The sequence below is a fragment of the Pongo pygmaeus genome, chromosome 2 (assembly GCF_028885625.2).
Source record: "Pongo pygmaeus isolate AG05252 chromosome 2, NHGRI_mPonPyg2-v2.0_pri, whole genome shotgun sequence".
Taxonomy (NCBI): domain Eukaryota; kingdom Metazoa; phylum Chordata; class Mammalia; order Primates; family Hominidae; genus Pongo; species Pongo pygmaeus.
Genome location: NC_085930.1, coordinates 44,344,486 through 44,367,907, shown reverse-complemented (window position 1 = coordinate 44,367,907; position 23,422 = coordinate 44,344,486). Strand labels below are relative to the sequence as shown.

Here is a 23,422-nt window from a genome sequence, read left to right as displayed (position 1 = left end):
TTTGTATTTTTAGTAGAGACGGGTTTTCACCGTCTTGGCCAGGCTGATCGTGAACTCTTGACCTTGGGATCCACTGGCTTCGGCCTCCCAAAGTGCTGGGATTACAGGCATGAGCCACTGAGCCACTGAGCTCAGCCCTTGTTGGTAATTTTTAAATTGCCATTTCAATCTTGCTGCTTCTTATTGGTCTGTTCAGGGTATCTAATTTTTCCTGATTTAAGCTAGATGGGTTGTATTTTTTCCAGAAATTTATCCATCTCTTCTAGGTTTTCTAGTTTATGTGCATAAAGGTGTTCATAATAGCCTTGAATGATCTTCCGTATTTCTGTGGTGTTAGTTGTAATATCTCCCATTTCATTTATTAATAAGATTATTTGGATTTTCTCTCTTCTTTTCTTGGTTAATCTTGCTAATGGTCTTTCAATTTTATTTACCTTTTCAAAGAAACAGTTTTTGTTTCATTTATCTTTTGCATTTTTGTTGTTGTTGTTGTTTCAATTGTATTGTGCTCTGATCTTGGCTGTTTCCTTTCTACTGCTGGATTCGGGTTCAGTTTGTTCTTGATTCTCTAGTTCCTTGAGGTGTGACCTTAGATTGTCTGTTTGCACTCTTTCAGATTTTTGTTGTAGGTGTTTAGGGCTGTGAACTTTCCTCTTAGCACCACCTTTGCTGTATCCCAGAGGTTTGATAGGTTGTGTCATTACTGTCATTCAGTTTGAAGAATTTTTAAATTTCCATCTTGATTTCGTTTTTGACCCAATGCTCATTCAGGAGCAGGTTATTTAATTTCCATGTATTTGCGTGGTTTTGAAGCTTCCTTTTGGAGTTGATTTCTAGTTTTATTTCACTGTGGTCTGAGAGAGTGCTGATATAATTTCAGCTTTCTTAAATTTATTGAAGCTCGTTTTATGGCCTATCATATGGTCTATCTTGGAGAAAGTTCCATGCACTGTTGAATAGAATGTGTATTCAGCATTTGTTGGATGAAATGTTCTGTATATATCTGTTAAGTTCATTTGTTCCAAGGTATATTTTAAATCCATTGTTTCTTTGTTGATTTTTGGTCTTGATGACCTGTCTGGTGTTGTCAGTGGAGTATTGAAGTCCCCTACTATTATTCTGTTGCTGTCTATCTCATTTCTTAGGTCTATTAGTAATTGTTTTATAAATTTGGGGGCTCCAATGTTAGGTGGATGTATGTTTAGAATTGTGATATTTTCCTGTTAGACAAGGCCTTTTACCATTATATAGTGTCCTTCTTTGTCTTTTTTAACCACTGTTGCTTTAAAGTTTGTTTTGTCTGATATGAGAATAGCTACCCCTGCTTGCTTTTGGTGTCCATTGGCATAAAATGCCTTTTTCTACCCCTTTACTTTAAGTTTATATGAGTCCTTACGTGTTAGGTGAGTCTCCTGAAGGCAGCAAATAGTTGATGGGTAAGTTCTTATCCATTCTGTGGTTCTGTATATTTAAGTGGAACATTTAGGCCATTTACATTCAATATTAGTATTGAGAATTCAAAATTAGAATGAGGTAACTTTGCTTTCATCTTGCTCTTTGTTATCTGTGTACTTTGGATTTTTGTTTTTGCTTTTTAACTTGTATTTTTGTTTTATAGGTCCTGTGTGATTTATGTGTAAACAGGTTCTTTTTGATGTGTTTCAGGACTTGTTTCAAGATTTAGAGCTCCTTTTAGCAGTTCCTGTAGTGGTGGTTTGGTAAAATTCTCCCAGGATTTGTTTGTGTGAAAACAACTGTGTCTTTCCTTCATATATGATGCTTAGCTTCATTGGACACAAAATTATTGGCTAAAAATTCTTTCATTTGAGGAGGTTGAAGATAGGTCCCCAATCCCTTCTAGCTTGTAGGATTTCTGCTGAGAAATCTGTTGTTAATCTGATAGATTTTCCTCTATAGGTTACCTGGTGCTTCTGTCTCACAGCTCTTAAGATTCTTTCCTTTGTCTTAACTTTGGATAACCTGATGACAATGTGCCTCGGCAAAGATATTTTTGCAATGAATTTCCCAGATGTTCTTTGTGTTTCTTGTATTTGCATGTCTAGGGCTGTCACAAGGCTGGGGAAGTTTTCCTTGATTATCCCCCAAATATGTTTTCCAGGCTTTTAGAATTCTTTTCTTCCTCTGGTACACCGATTATTCATAGGTTTGGTTGTTTAACATAATCTCAGACTTTTGGGTGCTTTGTTCATATTTTCTTATTCTTTTTTCTTTGTCTTTGTTGGACAGAGTTAATTTGAAGATCTTGCTTTTGAGCTCTGAATTTCTTCTACTTGTTCAATTCTATCACTGAGACTTTTGAGAGCATTTCACATTTCTAAAAGTGTGTCTAAAGTTTCCTGAACTTTTGATTGTTTTTTTCTTTAAACTATCTATTTCCATGAATATTTCTCCCTTCACTTCTTGTGTCATTTTTTTGGATTTCTTTGGATTGGGCTTCACCTTTCTCTGGTCCCTCTCTGATTAGCTTAAATAACTATCTCCTGAATTCTTTTTCAGGTAAATCAGGGATTTCTTCTTGGTTTGGATCCATTGCTGGTGAACTAGTATGATTGTTTTGGGGGGTGTTGAAGAGCCTTGTTTTGTCATATTACCAGGATTGGTTTTCTGGTTCCTTTTCATTTGGGCAGGCTCTGTCAGAGGGAAGGTCTAGGGCTGAAGGCTGTTGTTCAAATTATTTTGTCCCACTAGGTGTTCCCTTGATGTAGACGCTCCCCCTTTTCCTATGTATGTGGCTTCCTGTGAGCTGAACTGCAGTGACTGTTGTCGCTCCTCTGGGTCTAGCCACCCAGTGAGTCTGCCTGGCTCCAGGCTGGTACTGGAGGTTGTCTGCATAGAGTCCTGTGATATGAACTATCTATGGGTCTCTCAGCCATGGATACCAGTGCCTGTTTTGGTGGAGGTGGCAGAGGGTGCAATGGACTCCCTGAGGGTCCTTTCCTTTGGTGGTTTAATGCTTTGTTTTTGTGCTGGTTGGCCTCCTGCCAGGAGGTAGAGCTCTCCAGAAAGCATCAGCTGTAGTAGTCTGGAGAGGGACTGGTGGTTGGCGGGGCCTTAGAACTCCCAAGATTATATGCCCTTTGTCTTCCACTACCAGGTTGGATAGGGAAGGACCATCAGGTCGGGGCAGGGCTAGGCATGTCTGAGCTCAGACTCTTCTTGGGCAGGTCTTGCTGCCACTGCTGTTGGGGATGGGGGTGAGATTCCCAGGTCACTGGAGTTGTGTACCTAGGAGAATTATGGCTGCCTTTGCTGATTCATGCAGGTTGTCAGGAAAGACGGGGGAAAGCCGGCAGTCACAGGCCTCACTGAACTCCTACGCAAACTGATGGGCCATTCTCACTCCCACCGTGTCCCCCACCCTGCCAACAGCCCCGAGTCTGTTTCCAGGTGGAGGGCGAGATGGGCTTGAAAATTTGTGTGAGGCTATCCACCTCCCAGAGTATTTGGGGTGTCTCCTGGGTGCTACAGATGCAGTCCGCTTCCTTCAGAGGGTCTGTGGGTTTTCTCAGGATTGCTGGTTTGTTCTTACAGTTGATCTGGAGCTAAAATTCACAATGAAGACTCTGCATGCTGCAGAGTTGCAATCTAGTCCTGCTTCCTGTCTGCCATGATCCCTCATTTTTGCCAAACAAAAGATTTTAAAGAGGTCTTACATCAATGCCTATATATTTTTTTTTCCAACCAAATGTAGAAAATGAGACCACTGCCTTCACAATGGAAGTGGAAAAGCAGAACTCCATTTTTGACCCATCTCTAAACTAGACAGCTCTTTAAGGCACCAATATCTTAAAATCTTTGTAGTACCTCAGTTTGCAGATTTATTGCCACGACGTGTGCAAGATGATGCTCCAATGATCAGAAGACTGTATGACCTTTGATACAAAATGAGCTGAGTACCTAGGTGTGGCATTCACTAGTCAAGTGAACACCGCTGAAGTTGATTATGCCTGTGAACTTACAATCATGACCTTCATTAGGAGGGTCCTAACTTTATTGAACCTTTTGTTCTCTCATGATATAAAAGAGGGATTACATTTTGCATGACAATATTATATTAGTTGAATTATAGGAGTACTTTTTGTTCCAATGATTTCTTTCTCAGACTATGTTTTCATAGGCCTGAAATGTTTTTTGCTACTTTTCAATTTATTCAATAAGAATAAATTCTTATTTATATTTCTCAGATTTTAATTTAAGTATCATACCCTCACAGAATCCTCTCCTATCCTCCAGTTAAAATCAGAACTTCCTGTTTGACTCTGACAACACCTTATCATAGTACTTGTCAAAAATAAATTTAGTTGTGATTATTTATTTACTATACACATGATCGCTAATAGATTATAATCTTCAAAAAGTCAGTGTTTTCACTGTATATCCAACAACTGGCATAATGCCTGGCAAATGGCAGGTACTTGATAAATATTTATTGAGTGAATAAAGCATAAAATCCCCCAAAATAGGACAAATGACTTACCAGTGATATGGACATGATTAGTTTTCGTAGATCCATTGGCAGTTGTGGGGACTTCTGAAAATGCTCTGGCTGTGCTGGTAAAGACATTGTCTAGGGATATAAAGGGGATATCTGGACAAGACATCTCAACTTGATCAAGTGGTATTAAATCATGATTGGCTTTCATATGCTATTTGAAAGAACTCAACTTAAATCGTCTAAGTATCCCTTAAATATTATGTGTAAAGTTTATTAAGAACCAATTTATAGCAAGGCTGGGATCCTGAGATTTGTCTAACAATTGCCAAAGGAATAAAATTTCCTATTGGTTGAAAAAAAATTTCCTCTTGGTTGAAAAAAATTTCCTATTGGTTGAAAATAGGAAAATTTCCTATTGGTTGAAAAAAGAAAGAGAACTCCATACTTCCAAACAACAAAATGATGTCTGCTAAAGAATCTCCATGAGAAATGTAAGTGGTACAGAAAAAGGCCAGAGTTGGGGGTCATGGATAAGTGAGGCACTATTCCTGTTCTCTTGGTATGAGAGGTTCAGCTGATCAAAATACTGATTTCTCTCTGCACCGATGTGTTTGATAAGGTTAATAAAAATTCATTTGCAACATTAGACTAGACAAATCCATGTTTACTCATTATTCTATTTTCCAATAAAAAAATTGAAATGCATTTTTCATAGATACAACCAGTAAAAAATGCTATTGTGTAGATTTTTTTTGAAATAAAATGTATAAAAATCTAAGGCTTGGTCTCTATCTTCTTTGAATGGCTGAGAAGAATTTTGTTTCCATTCATTGTAATTTTCATCATCAAGATGTACTTTTATATATCTATCTGAGGCTGGCTTCTTATCAGTTCTTGTTTTTACACTTGTGTCCAAATAAAGCTGACCACTACCTTCAGTGTCCCTAAATCTTCCCAAGTACTCACCATGAAGTGTTAAGCCTGCACCTGAGGGGGATGAACTGTATGTTTCACTAGGTATCCGTGAAACTGCTAAAGGAAGAAGATATCAGAAGAGTTAACCTATATGAGACTAGTTATTCTATTACCACTTCTTGACTGCTAATTTAATCTAATAATTATAAAAAAGGATATTAATGAATACTTAAAGCAAAATCATTAAACTGTTCCATAGCATACACAAGAATATCCTCAAACAAAGTGGGAGTTGAAGGGATTCTTGTGGTTCCGATGTCTATAATAGGGAAGGTTTTAATTATGGCCACTTAGAAGCAGGAAAAGATATGGAAAGAAAACACTAGAAGGGGTTCCTCTAGCCAGAGTGTGTCATGCTCATTCCATAAATGAGCCAAAAAAAAAAAAATGGAAGAGAATGAAGGTCCAGGTGTGTTATGGCGGCCTTTAGTCAAGAAAAGCTGCCAATAGGACTTTGAAGACCTTGCTAGAACATGCATAGGGGAAGAAAACACTTTGTACTTGTGGGTCAGCTGACAGTCTTGCTGAACTGTGAAAACAAAACATGTCAGCAGTGAATTATCAGACCCCTGTGGTCACAGGCCTTGTCAGCTGCTGAGTGAGTCCTTTTGAAGCATTTAGAGGCAAACCTTCTCCTTGAGTGGATGGCAGCAAACTCAGACAGCACATATGGCTTTTGAAATAGATCTAACAACTCATTTTGTTTATTGCCCCATCTCTGGCAAGAAAGATTCACTCCTTGGCAGACACCACATATCTGTATTTGATAAAAGGCCTGCAGTGCAATGTAAAGTAAAATAACTATAGTAATACATGGTTGTAATCAGTACAAATATATTACATCCATTCATTTAAAATATTAGCATACATGATGTTCATAGTTAAAAGCTTTCTTGTGCGTCAAGACCAAATCAAATGAGCAAAACAAAAATAAAACAAACAATACCCTCAGCTCTCCCCTTTCCTTGTTTCTTCTTAGATGTCAACAGCAGCTGCAGTTGCTGACAAAGGTGTGTGATCAGGCCCTCCAGAAGAGGTAAGAGTCCATTCTTTAGGGCTTGATTACAGGACAATTTGTCATAGCTATTTCCATTTGGGGTCACCTGAGAAGTAAGAGTGGTTTCATACACAGCTTTTTTTCAGTCTGAGTTCAGGGAGCTGTTCTTATTTTCAGTATAACTCTCTCATACTGCATATTAATTTTTTGTTCTAGACAGAATATCAAGGCCTATTGATGATGATGGACTAAGCATTTTTTAATGATTATGCCATTAGCTGGAATTTGATTTCCAAAGAGCAATAACTAACTGAAAAACAATTGGGACTAGGCCTAGATTTAGGTAAAATTATGAAGAAGGAAGTTTGTTCTGAATAACCTTGTAGTTTTTTGCTCAATATGGTATGGCGACTTCTTTAATTTCTTACTTTCTGACCTTGATGTCTTTATTTTGTATCTCATCAAAGTATGTTTGCAAGAAAGAATGGGATAAATTAATTTACGCTAAAGTCTAAATGGCTGAATAAGCACTATCCATTTAAGGAAAATGGGTATTTAAAAATATTTTCCATTTCATGTTTATTATCAGTGAGTCAATATAGAACATTTTGTAATGGTTAGTGACGTGTGAACACTAATAGTTTTCAGCAAGTATACAGTGCCAGGCTTTTCTGGTCAATATTGATTTTCCCCAAGCGAAATAACCTAACACAACACTATTTCAGGAGATGGTGATACCATCAGCACAATTACAAATTACAAACATTACAACACTTAAAAGTATGCCATTTTCTTTTTGTAATTTCATAAAACTTCTTTTTGGACTTCTACTAACTCTCCCAATTTTAAAAGACCCCTCAAAATAATTAAAAAATTAAAAAACATAAGCCACTTTGGAAAAGTAGGGAGTTATTTTTCTAATTTTGACTTTGAGGTTTTTTGTTTTTGTTTTTAATCTGTTAACAACATGTAGTGGGAAGTATGGTGAGAGAGGTGAAGAAAATGGAGTTTCCCATTGATGGATTCCACATGTCTAAAATACTTGAATATATAAACGTAAACTTTCAAGACCAGAAAGATATTATAAAAAATAGTCTTTCAGCAAGATGGAGAGATGAACAATTCTGGTATCTCTTGCTCCTGCAGGAGAGAACATCCTGAAGAATGCTTGTTTATAGAATCCTCTGTAAGACAGAGTTGGCTACTTCTAGTGATTCATCTTTTGATGAAACAATACTTTCCTGAATGCTTATCCACTCTATAATTTAGAGATCTAATTTTCAGAATGTGAAAATTTGGCTAATTTGTATGCCCTTTTAAAGTCTTCTTGGGAGTCTCAGCAGAATTATGTTACTATTGTCTCTTTTTTTTTTTGAGGCAGAGTTTCGCTCTTGTTACCCAGCTTGGAGTGCAATGGCGCAATCTCACTCACTGCAACCTCTGCCTCCCGGGTTCAAGTGATTCTCCCGTCTCAGCCTCCCGAGAAGCTGGGATTACAGGTATGTGCCACCATGCCTGGCTAATTTTGTATTTTTAGTAGAGATGGGGTTTCTCCACGTTGGTCAGGCTGGTCTCAAACTTCTGACCTCAGGTGATCCACCTGCCTCAGCCTCCCAAAGTGCTGGAATTACAGGCGTGAGCCACCGTGCCCTGTCGCTATTGTCTTTTAATTGACTGAAATGTTCTGTGTACTTCAAGGCAACATTATGTTCGTTAACTGCATGAGGTAATTCTCCTTTGAATCCTTTGAGTACACATTTTCACAAATCCACAAACAAACACTACTTCGACATTTGGATGATAAACACCAGCTTGACTGATAAACTTCTCTACAGCACCACTATCTGCTGAAAATATGAACATGGATACTGTTATTGGAGCTTCTCAAGTAAATTATTATATCCTTCCTTGAGCACAACATCAGATTCTTCCACGATTTCTTTAAATTTCATTTTTTGGTAAAGTTTGTTCAACAAAGACACTATTGACGGGCAGCATACTATTCTACCATAAATGGGTACTTCTCTTGAAGTTAACAGGTTCAACTTCAATAATAAAATATTTTTCCTTTAGTTGCAATAACCTCTTTGACATTCACCTGTGACAAGTTTATAGTTGTCAATCATATTATGACACATTAGGCATCTTTTCCCTTGGTAGGAAAATCTACTTAGTGTCATATCAAAGTCCATTATTACTAAAGCTTGGCATCTTCCTTTAATAAAACCACAGATAATTTGTTATTTTTGCAGGGTTCTTGATGCAAACTGAACTTTTCTGGAATTCTTGCATCATTTTTACATGCACAGCAGACTTTTGATGAGTCACTTCTTAGCTAGTCAATATTCCTTAAGGCATTCTGAGTTCTTCTGTTTTCGATTTTGTCCTTGAACAACAGTATAGGTGGCAAACAATATCCAGAGATGCAAGGCCTGGACACAGGAATTTCGATGATCTTGATTTTTCATCTCATCTTCCTTTTCAAGGTGAATATGTACTGGGCCAGCACCACCTCTGCCACCAGGATGCACACACTGATGCTAGCTTCTGTGCCCAGTTTTGCCATGTCCACCTGGTCCACAAATGTGGCCCTCATACTCTTGCTGACAAAGATGACATTCACAAGCTTTGGAAGTATGGGGCTTGTGCCTTAACCATGGGGAAACCCATGAAGCCCTCAGAAATTGGTGCAGGCATGCTTGACCATGTATCTGTATCACAGACACAGATACTGCATTTTTTTTTTTTTTTTTTTTTTTTTACAAATTGTAGGTTTGTGGCAACCCTGTGTCAAGCAAGTCTATGGGTGCCATTTTTCCAACAGCATGTGCTAAATTCATGTCTTTGTGCCACATTTTGGTAATTCTTGCAATATTTTAAACTTTCATATTATTGTTGTATCTACTATGGTAATCTGTGATCAGGGATCTTAAATGTTACCATTGAAATTATTTTGAGGCACCACAAACTGCACCCATAGAAGATGGAGAACTTAATTGATAAATGTTGTGTGTGTTCTGACTGCTTCACTTGCTAGTGGTTCCCCCATCTGTCTTCCTCTTCTTGGGCCTTTTTTTTGTTTAAATCTGAGACAAAACAGTATTGAAATTAGGCCAATTAATAATCCTAAAACAGCCTCTAAGTGTTCAAAGGAAAGGAAGAGAAGCACTTTTCTCACTTTAAATCAAATGCTAGAAATTATTAAGCTTAGTGAGAAAGGTACATCAAAAGCTGAGATGGGCTCAAAGCTAGGCCTTTTGTGCCAAATTGTTAGCCAAGTTGTGAATGCAAAGAAAAAGTTATTGAAGGCAACTAAAAGTGCCACCTCAGTGAACACATGAATGATAACACTGCTGACATGGAGAAAATTTGAGAACATGCGGTGTTTGGTTTTCTATTCCTGCATTAGTTTGCTGAAAATAGCAGATTCCCACTCCATCCATGTCCTTGCAAAGGACATGATGTCATTCCTTTTTATGTCTGTACAGTATTCCATGGTGTATATGTATTACATTTTCTTTATTCAGTATATTATTGGTGGGCATTTAGGTTGATTCCATGTCTTTGCTATTGTGAATAGTGCTGCAATGAACATACCCTTGCATGTGTCTTGAATAATAGGATGATTTATATTCCTTTGGGTATACACTCAGTAATGGGATTGCTGGGTCGAATGATATTTCTGTGTCTAGGTCTTTGAGGAATCGCCACAATGTCTTCCACAATGTTGAACTAATTTACACTTCCACCAACAGTGTAAAAGCATTCCTTTTTCTGCACACCCTCATCAGCATCTGTTGTTTTTTGACTATTTAGTAATAGACATTCTGACTGGTGTGAGATGGTATCTCATTGTGGTTTTGATTTGCATTTCTCTAATGATCAGTGATGTTGAGCTTTTTTTTCATGTTTCTGGCCACAAGTATGTCTTCTTTTGAGAACCGTCTGTTCATGTCCTTTGCCCACTTTTTAATGGGGTTGTTTGTTTTTTGCTTGTAAATTAGTTTAAGGTATTTATAGATGCTGGCTATTATACCTTTTTCAGATGGATAGATGGCAAAAATTTTATCCCATTCTGTAGGTTGTCTGTTTACTCTGTTGATAGTTTCTTTTGTTGTGCATAAGCTTCTTAGTTTAATTAAATCCCATTTGTCAATTTTTGTTTTTGTGCAATTGCTTTTGGCATCTTCATCATGAAATCTTTGCCCATCCTATATCCTGAATGGTACAGCCTAGCTTTTCTTCTAGGGTTTTTATAATTTTGGGTTTAAGTCTTTAATCCATCTTGAATTGATTTTTGTATATGGTGTAAGGAAGGGGTTCAGTTTAAATTTTCTGCATATGGCTAGCCATTTCTCCCAGCACAATTTATTAAATAGGGAATCCTTTTCTCATTGCTTGTTTTTGTCAGGTTTGCCAAAGATCAGATAGTTGTAGGTGTGTGGTCTTATTTCTGGGTTCTCTATTCTGTTCTATTCATCTATGTGTCTGTTCTTGTACCAGTACTATGCTGTTTTGGTTACTATAGCCCTGAAGTACAGTTTGAAGTTGGGTAGCATGATGCCTCCAGCTTTGTTCTTTTTGCTTAGGGTTGCCTTGGCTATTTGAGATCTTTTAAAATAGTTTTTTTTTTCCAGTTCTGTGAAGAATGTCAATGGTAGTTTAATGGAAATAGTATTGAATCTATAAATTGCTCTGGACAGTATGGGCATTTTCATGATACTGATTCTTCCTACCTATGTGCATGGAATGTTTTTCCATTTGTGTCATCTCTGATTTCTTTGAGCAGTGGCTTGTAGTTCTCCTTGAAGAGGCTCTTCACTTCCTTTGTTAGCTGTATTCCTAGGTATTTTATTCTTTTTTGTGGTAATTGTAAATGGGAATTCATTCATGATTTGGCTGTCAGCTTGCCCGTTGTTGGTGTATAAGATTGCTAGCAATTTTTGCACATTCATTTTGTATCCTGAGATTTTGCTGAAGTTGCTTATCAGCTTAAGAAGCTTTTGGGCTGAGAAAATGTGATTTTCTAGATATAGAATCATGTCATCTGCAAACAAAGATAGTTCAACTTCCTTTATTCCTATTTAAATGTGCTTTATTTCTTTCTCTTGCCTGGCTGCCCTGGCCAGAACTTCCAATACTATGTTGAATAGAAATGCTGAGAGAGGGCAACACTGTACCAGTTTTCAAGGGGAATGCTACCAGATTTTGCCCATTCAGCAAGATATTGGCTGTGGGTTTGTCATATATGGTTCTTATTATTTTGAGGTATGTTCTTTCAATGCTTAGTTTATTGAGAGTTTTTAAGATGTTAAATTTTACTGAAGGTCTTTTCTGCATCTTTTGAGATAATCATGTGGTTTCTGTCTTTAGTTCTGTTTATGTGATGAATCACATTTATTAATTAGTGTATGTAGAACCAGCCTTGAATCCTGGGAATGAAGCCAACTTGATCATGGTGGATAAGCTTTTTGATGTGCTGCTGAGTTTGGTTTGCTAGTATTTTGTTGAGGATTTTTGCATCGATGTTCATCAAGGATATTAGTCTGAAGTTTTCTTTTTTTGTTGTATCTCTGCCAGGTTTTGGTATCAGGATGATGCTGGCCTCATGGAATGAGTTAGGAAGAATTTCCTTCTTTTAAATTTTTTAGAATGGTTTCAGTAGGAATGGTACCAGTTCTTCTTTGTTCCTATGGTAGAATCCAGCTGTGAGTCCATATAATCCTGAGATTTTTGTGGTTGGTAGGCTATTAATTACTGTCTCAATTTCAGAACTTGTTATTGGTCTATTCAGGGATTCAGTTTCTTCCCGGTTCAGTCTTTGGAGGGTGTATGTGCCCAGGAATTTATCCATTTCTTCTAGATTTTTTAGTTTATTTGCAGAGAGGTGTTTATACCATTCTCTAATGATTGTTTGTATTTCTGTGGGGTCAGTGGTAATATCCCTCTTACAATTTCTGATTGTGTTTGATTCTTCTCACTTTTCTTCTTTATTAGTCTAGCTAGTGGTATATCTATCATATTAATCTTTTTTAAAAAAACCAGCTCCTAGATTGGCTGATTTATTAAAAGGATTTTTGTGTTTCTATCTCCTTCATTTCAGTTCCAATCTTGGTTATTTCTTGTCTTCTGCTAGCTTTGGGGTTTGTTTGCTCCTTGTTCTCTAGTTCTTTTAGTTGTGATGTTAGTTGTTAACTTGAGATTTTTCTAGCTTTTTGATGTGAGCATTTAGTGCTATCAGTTTCCTTCCTAGCACTGCTTTAGCTGTGTCCCAGAGATTCTGGTACATTGTATTGTTGTTCTTGGTTTCAAATAACTTCTTGATTTCTGCCTTAATTTCATTATTAACCTGAAAGTCATTCAGGAGCAGGTTGTTCAATTTTTATGTAGTTGTATGGTTTTGAGTGAATTTCTTAATCTTGAGTTCTCATTTGATTGTGCTGTGGTCTGAGAGACTTTGTTATGATTTCCATTCTTTTGCATTTACTGAGGAGTGTTTTGTTTCTGATTATGTGATCAATTTTAGAGGAAGTGCCATGAGGTGATGAGAAGAATGTATATATTCTGTTGTTTTTGGGTAAAGAGTTCTGTAGATATCTATCAGGTCAACTTGATCCAGAGCTGAGTTCAAGTCCTGAATGTCTCTGTTGATTTTTGTCTTGATGATCTGTCTAATATTTTCACTGGGGTGTTAAAGTCTCCCCCTATTATTGCATGAGAGTCTAAGTCTCTTTGAGGGTCTCTAAGAACTTGCTTTATGAATCTGAGTGCTCCTGTATGTGTGCATATATATTTAGGACAATTAGGTCTCCTTCTGAATTGAACCTTTACCATTATGTAATGCTCTTCTTTGTCTTTTTTTTTTTTTTTATCTTTGTTGGTTTAAAGTATGTTTTGTCAGAGACTAAAACTGCAACCTCTTCTCTTTCCTGTTTTCCATTTGTTTGGCAAATTTCCCTCTATCCTTTATTTTGAGCCTATGTGTGTCTTTGCATGTGAGATGGGTCTCTTGAAGACAGCATATTGATGGGTCTTGGATCTTTATCCAGCTTGCCATCCTGTGTCTTTTAATTGGGGCATTTACCCATTTACATTTAAGATTAGTATTGCTATGTGTGGATTTGATTCTGTAATCATGATAATCATGATGCTAGCTGGTTATTTTTCAGACTTGTTTATGTGGTTGCTTCATAATGTCACTGGCCTGTATACCTCATTGTTTTTTTGTAGTGGCTGGTAATGGTCTTTCCTTTCATTTTTAGTGCTTCCTTCAGGACCTCTTGTAAAGCAGATCTGGTGGTAATGCATTCTCTTAGCATTTGCTTGTCTGAAAAGGATCTTATTTCTTCTTTATGTATGAAGCTTAGTTTGGCCAGATATGAAATTCTGGGTTGAAAATTATTTTTTATGAAGGTTGAATATAGGCTCCCAGTCTTTTTTGGATTGTAGGATTTCTGCTGAGACGTTCACTGTTAGTCTCATGGGCTTCCCCTTTGTAGGTGACCTGGCCTTTTTCTCTGGCTGCCCTTACCATTTTTTTCTTTCATTTTGACCGTGGAGAATCTGATGATTATGTATCTTGGGAATGATCTTCTCATGGAGTATCTTACTGGGATTCTCTGTATTTCCTGAAATTAATGTTGGCTTGTATTGCTAGGTTGGTGAAGTTCTCCTGGATGATATCCTGAAGTATGTTTTCCAAGTTGGTTCCATTCTTGTCTCTTTCAGGTACCCCAATCAGTCATAGGTTCAGTCTCATTACATAATCCCCTGTTTCTCAAATGTTTTGCTCATTTCTTTTCACTCTGTTTTCTGTTTTTGTCGGCCTGTCTTATTTCAGAAAGACAATCTTCAAGCTCTGAGATTCTTGCCTCCACTTGGTCTATTCTGCTATTAAAGCTTGGGATTGCATTGTGAAGTTCTTGTAGTGTGTTTTTCAGCTCTATCAGGTTGGTTATGTTCCTCTCTATACTGGCTATTTAGGCTGTCAGCTCCTGCATTGTTTTATCATGATTCTTAGCTTCTTTGCATTGGGTTACAATGTGCTCCTTTAGCTCAGTGAACTTCATTTTTATTCATATTCTGAAGGCTACTTCTGTCATTTCAGTAATCTCAGCCTTAGACCAGATCTGAACCATTGCTGGGTAGGTGTTGAGATTATTCGGAGGAAAGGGAGCATTCTGGTTGTTGTTTTTTTTCTTTTTCTTTAAGTTTTCAGTGTTTTTGTGCTAATTCTTTCTCATCTTTGTGGGCTTATCTGCCTTTGATCTTTGAGTTTGCTGACCTTTGGATTTTTTTTGTGTTTTGTTGTTGCTGTTGTGTTTTAATTGTTTTCTTTGAATAGTCTGGGCACTCTTCTGTAGGGCTGCTGTGGTTTGCTATGGGTCTGCTCCAGACCCTAGTCACGTTGGTTTTTCCAGTACCTGGAGGTATCATCAGTGAAGGTTGTGAAACAGCAAATACGGCCACCTGCCCATTCCTCTGAAAGCTCTGTCCCAGGGGGGTACTGACCTGTTGCTGGCCTGACCGTGCCTGTAGGAGGTGGTTGGAGATTCCAGTTGGAAGATCTCACCCAGTCAAGAGGAATGGAATCAGGGACCTGCTTAAAGATGCAGTCTGGCTGCTTTTTGGTAGAGCAGCTGTGCTGTGTTGGAGATCTCTTCAGCCCCCAATTGATTTGGGCTCTTCAAGGCCCACAGCCTGAACTGGCTGAGATGCCTAAACAGCAAATGTCTGCCTCACCCACTGGGCACTCTGTCCCAGGAAGAAATTAGAACTCTGTTGGCCATAGAACATGGGTGGGGCTGGCCGGAGGCCCTGGCTGGGAGGACCCACCCAGTGAGGAGGAATAGATCTGGGTCTGTTCAAAGAAGCAGTCTGGTTATTCCTCAAGAAAACAGCTGTGCTGGGGAACTGTGCTGTGGAACTGCCTCTGCTCTGTTTCATTTGGACTTTCCAATGCCTACAGGCTGGAAGGGCTGAGTCATCCAAACAACTAAGGTGATGGTACACCCCTCCCACAAGGCACTCTGTCCCGGGGAGACATCAGAGTTCTGTCCATAGAATACAGCTGGTGGGGGTGGCTGGAGGCCCCAGCTGTGAGGTCCTGCCCAGTGAAGAATGGATCAGGGTTATAGCTATTGTTTTGGCTGGCTTCATAGTATTTCATTGAGTTATCCTATTTGCCGTTTCTTATAACTGAACATATTTTTCACCCTTTTAATACCCTCACACTCCTACTCATATATACAGATTTTGGATTACTATCAATAACATCATAAATGTTTTCTCCCTGTCTCATCCCTTATATCTCCATCAAAAGCAAATGCTGTCCTGAATGTTTATAATTATTATTCACTTATAAAGCTTAAAATTTTATATCACATATTACGTCTAAGGCATATGGTGTTTGATTATACTTGCTTTAAATTTTCATTAGAAAATATGCCATATGTTGTTATTTGGTATTTACTTTTTAATTCAACATAATGTTATTAAGATTCATTCGTGCTGTTGTATATGGTTGCCATTCACTTATTTTTCATTGCTGTCTAATACTATATTTTATTATTATACTACAATTTATTTATCTGTCCTCCTGACTATGGCCATTTAGATTACTTAAAGTTTTTGCTATATGAACAGTGTTTCCTTCAAATATTTGTGTGCATATCTCATGCATACATGTACTAATTTTGGAGAGATTTTTATATCTAGGAATAGAATTGTTGGATTATAGGTATGCACATGCTCAGCTTTGAAATACAATGCCAAAGGATGGTGGAATGTGATGGTACCACCAGTAACATATAAGAAATTATGTTGAAAGGATGTTGGATAAATCCTATTCAATAGTTGGCAATATCAGATTTCTTAATTTTTGTAAATTGATTACATGTAAAATGATTTTCTAATTCTAGTCTTCATTTATATTTCCTGATTACCAGAGAGACTGAGCATTTCTTTCTTTTTTTTTTTTTTTTATTGAGATGGAGTCTTACTCTGTCACTCAGGCTGGAGTGCAGTGGCGCAATCTCGATCTTGGCTCACTGCAAGCTCCGCCTCCCCGGTTCACATCATTCTCCTGCCTCAGCCTCCCAAGTAGCTGGGACTACAGGTGCCCACCACCACACCTGGCTAATTTTTTGTATTTTCAGTAGAGACGGGGTTTCACTGTGTTAGCCAGGATGGTCTCAATCTCCTGACCTCGTGATCCGCCTGCCTCAGCCTCCCAAAGTGCTGGGATTACACACATGAGCCACTGTGCCCAGCCGAGACTGAGCATTTCTTTAGATGTTTCTAGCCACGTGTGTTTCATGTTTTGTGGTGTAACTTTTGTTCATTTTGTCATATTTGTTATTAATTTGTAGGCATTCTTTGTAATCTCTTGATGTAAAATTTTGATCCTTAGTCAATTATATATTCCTGATTCATTTTCAATTATATGTGTGGCAAATATGTTTCCCAGATGATACCTTGCTTTTTGTTTTACTTTTTAAAGATGTCTTTTGATGAACCCAAGTTTCTTAATTTTATTCTAATTTTTACATATTTTTTATGGTTATGTCTCTTTGTTAAGCCCTTCCCTACTCCAAAGCAGGAAGAAATCCACATTTATTTTATTACATGTTTTAATGTTTTGCTTTTGACATAAAGATCTTAAACTATATAGAGTTATTTTTGTGTAATGTGCATGGCAGCGGTACATTTTAATTTTTTTTCTTATCAATAATCACTATTTCTAGGTCCTTTTGCTGAACAGTCTCCTCTTTTCACAGTAATCTGCCATACCATCTTTGATAGACACTTAATTTCCATTTATTTTTAGATTTCTTTCTATGCTCCCCCTTCTGAATACTGTCTTTTCAATTCTTGTATTTGGGTACTGGGTTCACAGGTGTCTACTACATTATTAACATATTTATTAAAAGAAATATGTTAAATTACAGAGGGTCATGCATCAACCAATGATGAAAGTGTCTCATGAATTAAATATTATGATTAATTCAAATCTGTGAGCCTGAGGGCCATCGAAAAGATAAAATAAATAAATAATGCTACAAAGAGCAGTCCTATTCATGTTCTTTTTCTCTCTTTCTTGCCTAAGGACAAGTTCCCAAGAATGAGGGAGCAAGTGTATACAAAATACTTTTAAAGATTTTAACTGTAAAACTTAAATGCTTTCCAAAGGGACATACACATTACCCTTTGTGACAAAGAGTCTAGCATTTAAATTCAGAGTTCTGGCCCTGTGGCATCCATTGTCCTCTCTCCTTTTGCTCCAGCCTCCTTCCTTACCACTTCCCCACCACACTGATCGTTGTCTAATACCACTAAGAGGCAATATATTTCTTCTTCAGATCCTGTCTGTATCTGCTAAAGCAGCACCTACAGACTCTACTGCTAGTTGGCCAGATTAAAAGGAACAATGAAACAATTTCTGGCCTCACGTTGGTCCCTCTCTTTCCATTTTTATTACTGATATGCATTTTCTAGCTAGTTTGCTCTTTCCCCAAATATACTCACAGCTTGCTCTTTCGGGTTGACTGGTTATAGCATTGCTCAGATGTCACCTTCCTCAGTAAGACCTTTCAAGACTGCCCATTTAAAATGGCAACCCTTCACTCTCTATTCCCACTGTCTCCCTCCTGTGCCTTTTTTTCATATAACTTATCACCACTTGTCTGTCTCCCCTTAATCAGAATTTGGAGCTTAGATCTCTTTTGTCCATGGGTGTAGTCTCAGCATCTACAACAATACTTTAAACATGATAGATGCTTTGTGAACATTTGTGAATATTATTACAAACAAAGCACATAGATGTTGTTCAATATATCTGTCGGATGAGTGACTGAAGTCCAGGGGACTCAAGGGACCCACGATTATACTTAACATTTTTTGGCATCTGTCCCACTGGAGGTCCAGGGATAGTTGAAGCCTCGGGTAGTCATACTGGAATTGCTGGCTGAAAGACAAAATTATTTTCAGAATGCAGCTTTTTTCAAAAGCTGTAATTTAACTTTGCTTTGATGCACAGAATTTTTAATCTATGTGACTCTGGGGAAATCTGAAATTGAAAATGTGCTTCCCTATGCAGGAACACTAGCTGGCACATTAATCAAAAGCTCTGTAGTTTATGTTTAATGCCAGCTTGTCACTGATTTGTGTTCTTTTTCTGTTCTTGTCACAAACTCAGATCACTGAGAGTATTGTGAAGACTACTTTAATATTACCTTAAAATCCCTTGACAAATAAAAGGTACAATATAATAAATCACCAGCCCTTATTTTTTAAGATTATAGAAATTGTCATATCAATATATAGTCACTGCAGAGTAACCCAAAACCAAGATATTAACAAACATCAAATGAAAAATACTGATGTTTGCTGAAACGTCAACATTATAGAAGCAGTAGTAAAACTTGTGAGTGTGTTGTCTCTTTCCAATCATGTAGGAAAACTTTGCTGAACTCACGTTGAGGAGTGGTGTTTGGCCTCAAGGCACTCACATCTACAAGGGTCACTGAAGATGTGGCTGGATATCCTATTTTGAAAATAAAATTCCCAAATTATTATACGTATTTACATTCGTATGTTTAACTGTGCCACTACATTTAACAAGAGCCTGGAATATTAGAGTTGGAAAGAATCTTAATGAACAGCCTCATTTTATAAATGATGAAACCGAATCCAAAAGGAATATGCTTGTGGTTAAATAATCAATATCCAATATCATTTCTTTGCTATTAACCCGGTTCTCCTAATTCTAAATGTATTATATTCATACTTTCAAAATATATTATTTCAGTGTCTACTGTATGCCAGACTCTATTCTGCACGCTGGGGATATAGCAATAAACAATGAAGACAGGGTGCCTGCTCTCATGAAACTTACCTTATAGTGAATTTTCACAAATACTACTGTGAAAATAGTGTCTTCACATGCTAAATATGGTTTCATATTTACTTCAATTGTTCGTCTGCAAAGTCATTTCTCCATCTTTATGCTCCATAATTGTTACATTCTCTTCCTTCCCCCTCACTCCCCCAAAATGAAAGACTGATTCATATTCGTTTGAAAATAGCTCTATATTTTAGAACTATTATATAAAGCAAGGTAGATTAAAGAAGAAGAAAAATATCCAACAACAGTCCATTGAAATCATGTTTATATCTCTTGGAGAGAAAAATTTTAAATACATTTTGTGTGTATTTCTCTTTTGTTCCAAAATGTATTTAAGGTGGTTTATATCAATGTGCAGTACAAGAAGATAAAAGCAGAAAGGCAAAATAGGAACAAGGAAAATACAGTAGAAAAATTATGTTGAGTCCTGTTGAAACCTAAACAGGGATAGTGGACAAAGTGCATTTCCTGATGTCCTATGCTCTTAGTAGATGTGGGCCCCACATTTGGTCTGACCTTTCTGGTAGGAAATGCTAAGAAATAAATAGTATAGGTTATGCGATTGATGAATATAATAAGATAAAAACAGTATTATTATGAATAGCTAGAGAAATAGTTATTCTTCTTGTTGTGATTAAAAAGAAACTTTTCCCCAGCTCTTCATAAAAAGAATACTATATAATGTGTAAAGTATCCTATAAAATATCCTTACAGTATGATAGCCAGTATGTTCATTCATCCTCAAGCTTTAGTTAGTAGTGAATGGCAGCCAGCTTTCCTGGTACCTCAATTATGTGAAAGGGCATGCCTTAAATAGAGAACATAGGCAATCAAATCAAATGAATAAGTTGGCATTGTGGTTCATGCATTTATAAGTAGTTCACATCCATAGGTCATCAATGATAACCTTTTTTTGCAATGCAGCCTATCAATGAACTACAAAAAGATACTTACACACCGTGGCTTCATGATTAAAAGAGGCATACATATAAAATACTTAGAAGAGTGCCTGACATGTAGTAAATGCTAAAAGGTATGTCTTAGAATCTGTAAAACAGGTCACTTGCAGTTTATCAGATGTTGATAATACAAGCATATTCTAACTATAGGCCACTAGAATCTCCTGAGGAGTTCCAGAATTGTCCCATTTACCTTGGTTTTTCTGGAAGAAAGTTGATCTAAGGTAACTAATTCCTTCTTCCCCAGGCCTGGCCCAAGTCAAGAACTACATTCCAAAGTGGTGTACTAGAAAAGGGCTAATAGTCAGAAATAAAGAATGTGATAGTAGGCTGGGGCATAAGCTTTGCCGTAGGGTAGTAACTTCTCACTGGCAGAATGACCTACAATTCTTCTCCTCTGCCATCCCACTGAGCCATCAGTACCAGATTCTTGTGCGGTAATTGTAACTTCTAGCTCACTGCCTCCCACCATTCATCAAAGGCTGTATTAATAGAAAAATTGCACAAGATTGACTACCTAAAGCATATATGATGCTTTTGTAGATTGCTTTGAACTGAGTATTGGAACTACATCCTAGTCACTGTGGAATTGCTCTTATATAGTACTGAGGATTTTCCCATTGGCTGACACTAGATGACAGTCTAATACGATGCGGGGAGGGGTCGCCATTGTTCACTTGCAGTGAGAAAGTTCCTGGGACTGTGCTCCACCACGCCCTCTAGAGGAGGGCCCAGGCAGTCTCTGCATTAAGAGCGGCTGTGCTTCTGGACAACTGCCTTGTTACACCATTTTACAAACCTATGGACCACCAAGTGATTTATAATTTTATTTCTCTCGTTGAGAAGACTTTGCTTTTGTTCTCTCTGCAGCAATTCCTTCAGTTACCTCTTTTCAAAATTCTGTATTGTTATGTATTTTTAAAGTTACTACATATTCCTTTTGGGACAAGACAAGGTAAAAATTACATAGAAGAAAATAAATAAATTAGGTATAAGTAATTTGAACACTGTGAGATACTGAGAGATATGACAGACTCTTCCTAATGAATAAAGATGGTTCTTTCCTCCTTCCTCCCCTCCCTTCTCTCTCTCATGCTGAGAATTAACCTCCAAAAGTATTTGCTGAGAGACTTGGTAAGTAAATTCAAAGGAATTGTTTTTAACAGTGGTGCTATGATAACAATAGTCATAATGAGGATGATGAAAAAGATCTAGGAAATAAATATCAAAGAACTTAATATTTATTTGTAAACTACATGACCACTACGTAGAAATCTCAGTCTAATAAGCAACTGCCAGCAGCCTTTAAAAATGTATCTTACCTGCAAGCAACAGACACTTTCCTATGCCAGCCTGGTTGCCTACGCTGGGTGCTGGCACTGACCAGGACATGTGATTTAATTCTGGCAGGAATCACAGGCATCCTGATGAAGTATAACTTGATTGGGAATTTCATTTATATTAAAATGACTGATTAAATGTTCTCTTCTGGAGCTCAGAAAATAATGTGACATAAATCATTTCTCAGGGTTTACTGCAGGAGAAGGAGAACTCACTCATTTGATTCTACCTATTATGTTATTTAGGGACCTTGTTGGGGGAGAAACATGCCTCAGGAATGCATGCTGCCTTAATCCTTGTGTGACTATGTCTCTGCCCCAACTTAGACATCTACGTTGCTTTACCCTTCTCACACGCAGTGCTGTGGAGTACACTGAGGGCTGAATACATGCCAAGTGTGGGGAACAAAAGGATCAATGATACCTAGTCTCCTAGTCTCTTTTTCCAGGGAGCACAAAGTTATTTCACTCCTATTGGTCTCCAGCTGAATTTTCTTTAGACTTTCACTTGAGGGTCTGAACCAACTTGACAGGTTATTGGGAAAATGATCCCTTTACTATGGGACCTCACTCATTATGTAGAAGTCAGAGTTAAAGTCTTTTAGAGAACTATGTAGTTCCTAGATAAATTAAATCTACCCCTCTCTCTCTCACTTTACACTATGGTTCAAGGTTAAGGCCCCTTCACATTCCATGACCTGATCGCTAACAATCTTCACATAGTCCTCTCTTGCTACTCTGTGCATACATTTTTTTATTTGTTCAACCAACATTTGAGAGTCTCTAAATTTCAGGCATTGTGCTTGGCACTGGGAATATTGCTCTCCCGGAATTTAAGTTCATGAAGGAGATGGACATCAACCAGACGATCACATAAGCCAATTCAAATGCTAGAACATATTAAAGCAGGGATAGCCCAGTCAGAGTCCCAGGAAAGCTTTCCCAAAGAATTTAGTGGGAGATTGTGGCCAGTGGAGGGAGGGTGGGAGCTTTCAGGCAGAGGGCATAGCTGTGCAAAGGCCCAGTGGGTGGTCTCACATGTCATGGATTAGTAATAGCCATGTCTGGCACCTGTCCATTCCAGGGCTGGGCTTTTACAAGCCCTCAGGGGTGTTTTTTCCATGTGCTGAGTTGAACAGATTTGTGAGAGCTAGGTGGGGCGTTACCTGCGAAAGTGCATATCCAAGACAAAAGCAGCCAGAGAACAGTGACCAAACTGTGGCACAGTGTGCAGCAACACTGCTTATTTCTTAGGAGTTTTGTTTTGTTTTGTTTTAAAAAGTCCCTTCTTAGAACCTGACCTGGAGATTCTGTAACTATATAAGAACATGTCTGACTGTCCCTTGATATCATGCAGAGAATTAAAAAATTTTATTTGCATTCCTCATAACCATGTTTTTGAAAGATTCATATTGATCATATATTTCCAGATGTGAGAAAGCTTGCTTTGTACCTTTTGTTTTAAGACTAAGTTCGTATTTCACAACATAGCAAAATCTCTTCGATATTCAATAGTGTGTTCTAAATCATGAGATACTATGTAGTCAAGTAAGATGACAAACTCTGTGATAGGGAGTTGATGGCTTTGTTTGCCGATTGTTTATTCCTTCTTCAATGTGAATGTTTATTATTATCAAATCTTGCAAGTATCCAGAGTTACACTATAATGACCCACGTCTCCAGGAAGTAAGATGAAATTTAGAGGTAAACACTACTTCACACAAAATGTTTTGTTTATACTAGCTCAGAAATGGCCATGAGGTTACATGAAGAGGTTTGAAGCCTTCCTGG

General features: G+C 37.6%; 1 protein-coding gene across 3 annotated transcripts in view; it reads right to left on the bottom strand.

Annotated features, from left to right (window-relative positions):
* The window catches only part of CD96 (CD96 molecule), a 109,330-nt gene that overhangs the window by 9,955 nt on the left and 75,953 nt on the right, over positions 1-23,422 (bottom strand). For 2 of the 3 annotated variants that reach the window (XR_008501691.1, XM_054482973.1), the window contains exons 9-12: positions 18,904-18,972; positions 18,322-18,393; positions 5,423-5,488; positions 4,499-4,588 (exon numbers count right to left, since the gene is read on the bottom strand). Coding sequence is in view for 2 of the 3 variants with exons in the window: in XM_054482973.1 (XP_054338948.1) it covers positions 4,499-4,588; positions 5,423-5,488; positions 18,322-18,393; positions 18,904-18,972 (297 nt within the window). In the remaining variant the exon portion in view is untranslated. The remainder of the gene's footprint in view (positions 1-4,498; positions 4,589-5,422; positions 5,489-18,321; positions 18,394-18,903; positions 18,973-23,422) is intronic. The other variant, XM_054482974.1, reaches the window with a different exon arrangement.